The 1,424-nt window shown below is 30.5% G+C and overlaps 1 protein-coding gene across 1 annotated transcript; it reads left to right on the top strand.

The window, feature by feature from the left end:
* The first annotated feature begins 6 nt into the window (after positions 1–6).
* On the top strand, positions 7–1,369 carry LOC112467594 (cytochrome P450 6A1-like). The gene is made up of 2 exons (XM_025036304.1): positions 7–242; positions 1,097–1,369. Exons 1-2 carry the CDS (start codon positions 17–19, stop codon positions 1,345–1,347), a joined length of 477 nt encoding a protein of 158 aa, XP_024892072.1. The 5' UTR covers positions 7–16; the 3' UTR covers positions 1,348–1,369.
* Positions 1,370–1,424: the final 55 nt, after the last annotated feature.

Below are 1,424 nucleotides of genomic sequence, written 5' to 3'. Positions count from 1 at the left end.
GATGGGAAGAAAAGCAATGACTATGGACTGGAAACATATGTTACGAATAAGAATCAAAGAATCTTTTCCGCGGTTTTACGAAATTCTCGGTAATATTCTACCGCACACCGAAATCGTCAAATTCTTTACACGCGTTATCATGGAGACCATGGATTACAGAGAAACCAATAATATCAGTAGGAACGATTTCATTGATATGTTGCGTGAATTAAAGAAGCATCCAGATAAATTGGGCGATATTAGTAAGTACTGACTATTTTTATGTATTGCATTTTTTTAATAGAAAAATTTTTTTATAAAGACTTATACAAATTTGTATTTAAATTAGTTTAAAAATTACAAGATGCTCAATTTTTGTTCTTATTATCAATTATTATGATTAAAATTATTAAATTACAGTTGTATTGAACATAATCAATCTATATATATAAAATAGAATGTATGTATGTATGTATGTATGTATGTTCTTTATACACTCTTAAACTATTCGACCGAATTTTTATTAAAAGTATATAAAATAGGGGTAGAATTTTCCGGGGTGTGTTATAGAGTGTATAGTTTTTCATTACCGATCTTTTTGGAAACCGGTATCCGAAATTTTTCCAATTTTTCGGGAAATAATTGACCGAATTTCAAAGAATCTATATATGAAACAGGGGTAGAATTTCCCGGGGAGTGCCATAAAGTGTATAATTTTTCGTTACCGATTTTTTTGGAAACCGGTATCCGAAATTTTTCCAATTTTTCGGGAAATAATTGACCGAATCTTAAAGAATTGTATATAAAACAGGAGTAGAAATTTCCGGGGAGTGCCATAAAGTGTATAATTTTTCGTTATCGATCTTTTTGGAAACCGATATCAGAAATTGTTCCAATTTTTCTGGAAATAATTGACCGCGAGTAGAAAAAGATTGGTTACGACATGTTTAATCCATTTCAATAAGGATATTGAAACATAAATGAAGTTGTTTTAAGAAAAACGACTCCCGGGCGAAGCCCGAGTAACCAGCTAGTTTATTATATATAAATTGTAAAATTATTAAGCAGTTCGATAAAAACTTGAATTCTTTATAGTAAAGAGAAAATGATGTTTCAGATTTAACTGATAATTTAATAGCTTCTCAAGCGTTTGCATTTTTCATTGCTGGCTTTGAAACTTCGTCGACGACAATTAGTCACGCACTTTATGAGTTAGCGTTAAATCAAAACGTACAAGACAAGCTCCGTGAAGAAATTGACGAGGTCTATACAAAGCATAGCGGAGATTTAATACACGACAATATCAAAGCGATGGATTATTTAGATAAAGTTTTCAAAGGTACGTTGTTTGAGGAGAATATCAAGTAAGAAAGAAATACACTATTGTCTTTTTTTCGAGCGATATTATAATATGATCTCATTACTGATAAACTTCAATCTAATTA

Source organism: Temnothorax curvispinosus, unplaced genomic scaffold (genome assembly GCF_003070985.1).
Source record: "Temnothorax curvispinosus isolate PA1 unplaced genomic scaffold, ASM307098v1 QBEX01000226.1, whole genome shotgun sequence".
In the NCBI taxonomy this organism is placed as follows: Eukaryota; Metazoa; Arthropoda; class Insecta; order Hymenoptera; family Formicidae; genus Temnothorax; species Temnothorax curvispinosus.
The sequence above is the reverse complement of the archived record's forward strand: the minus strand, read 5'-3'. Positions and strand labels throughout refer to the sequence as shown.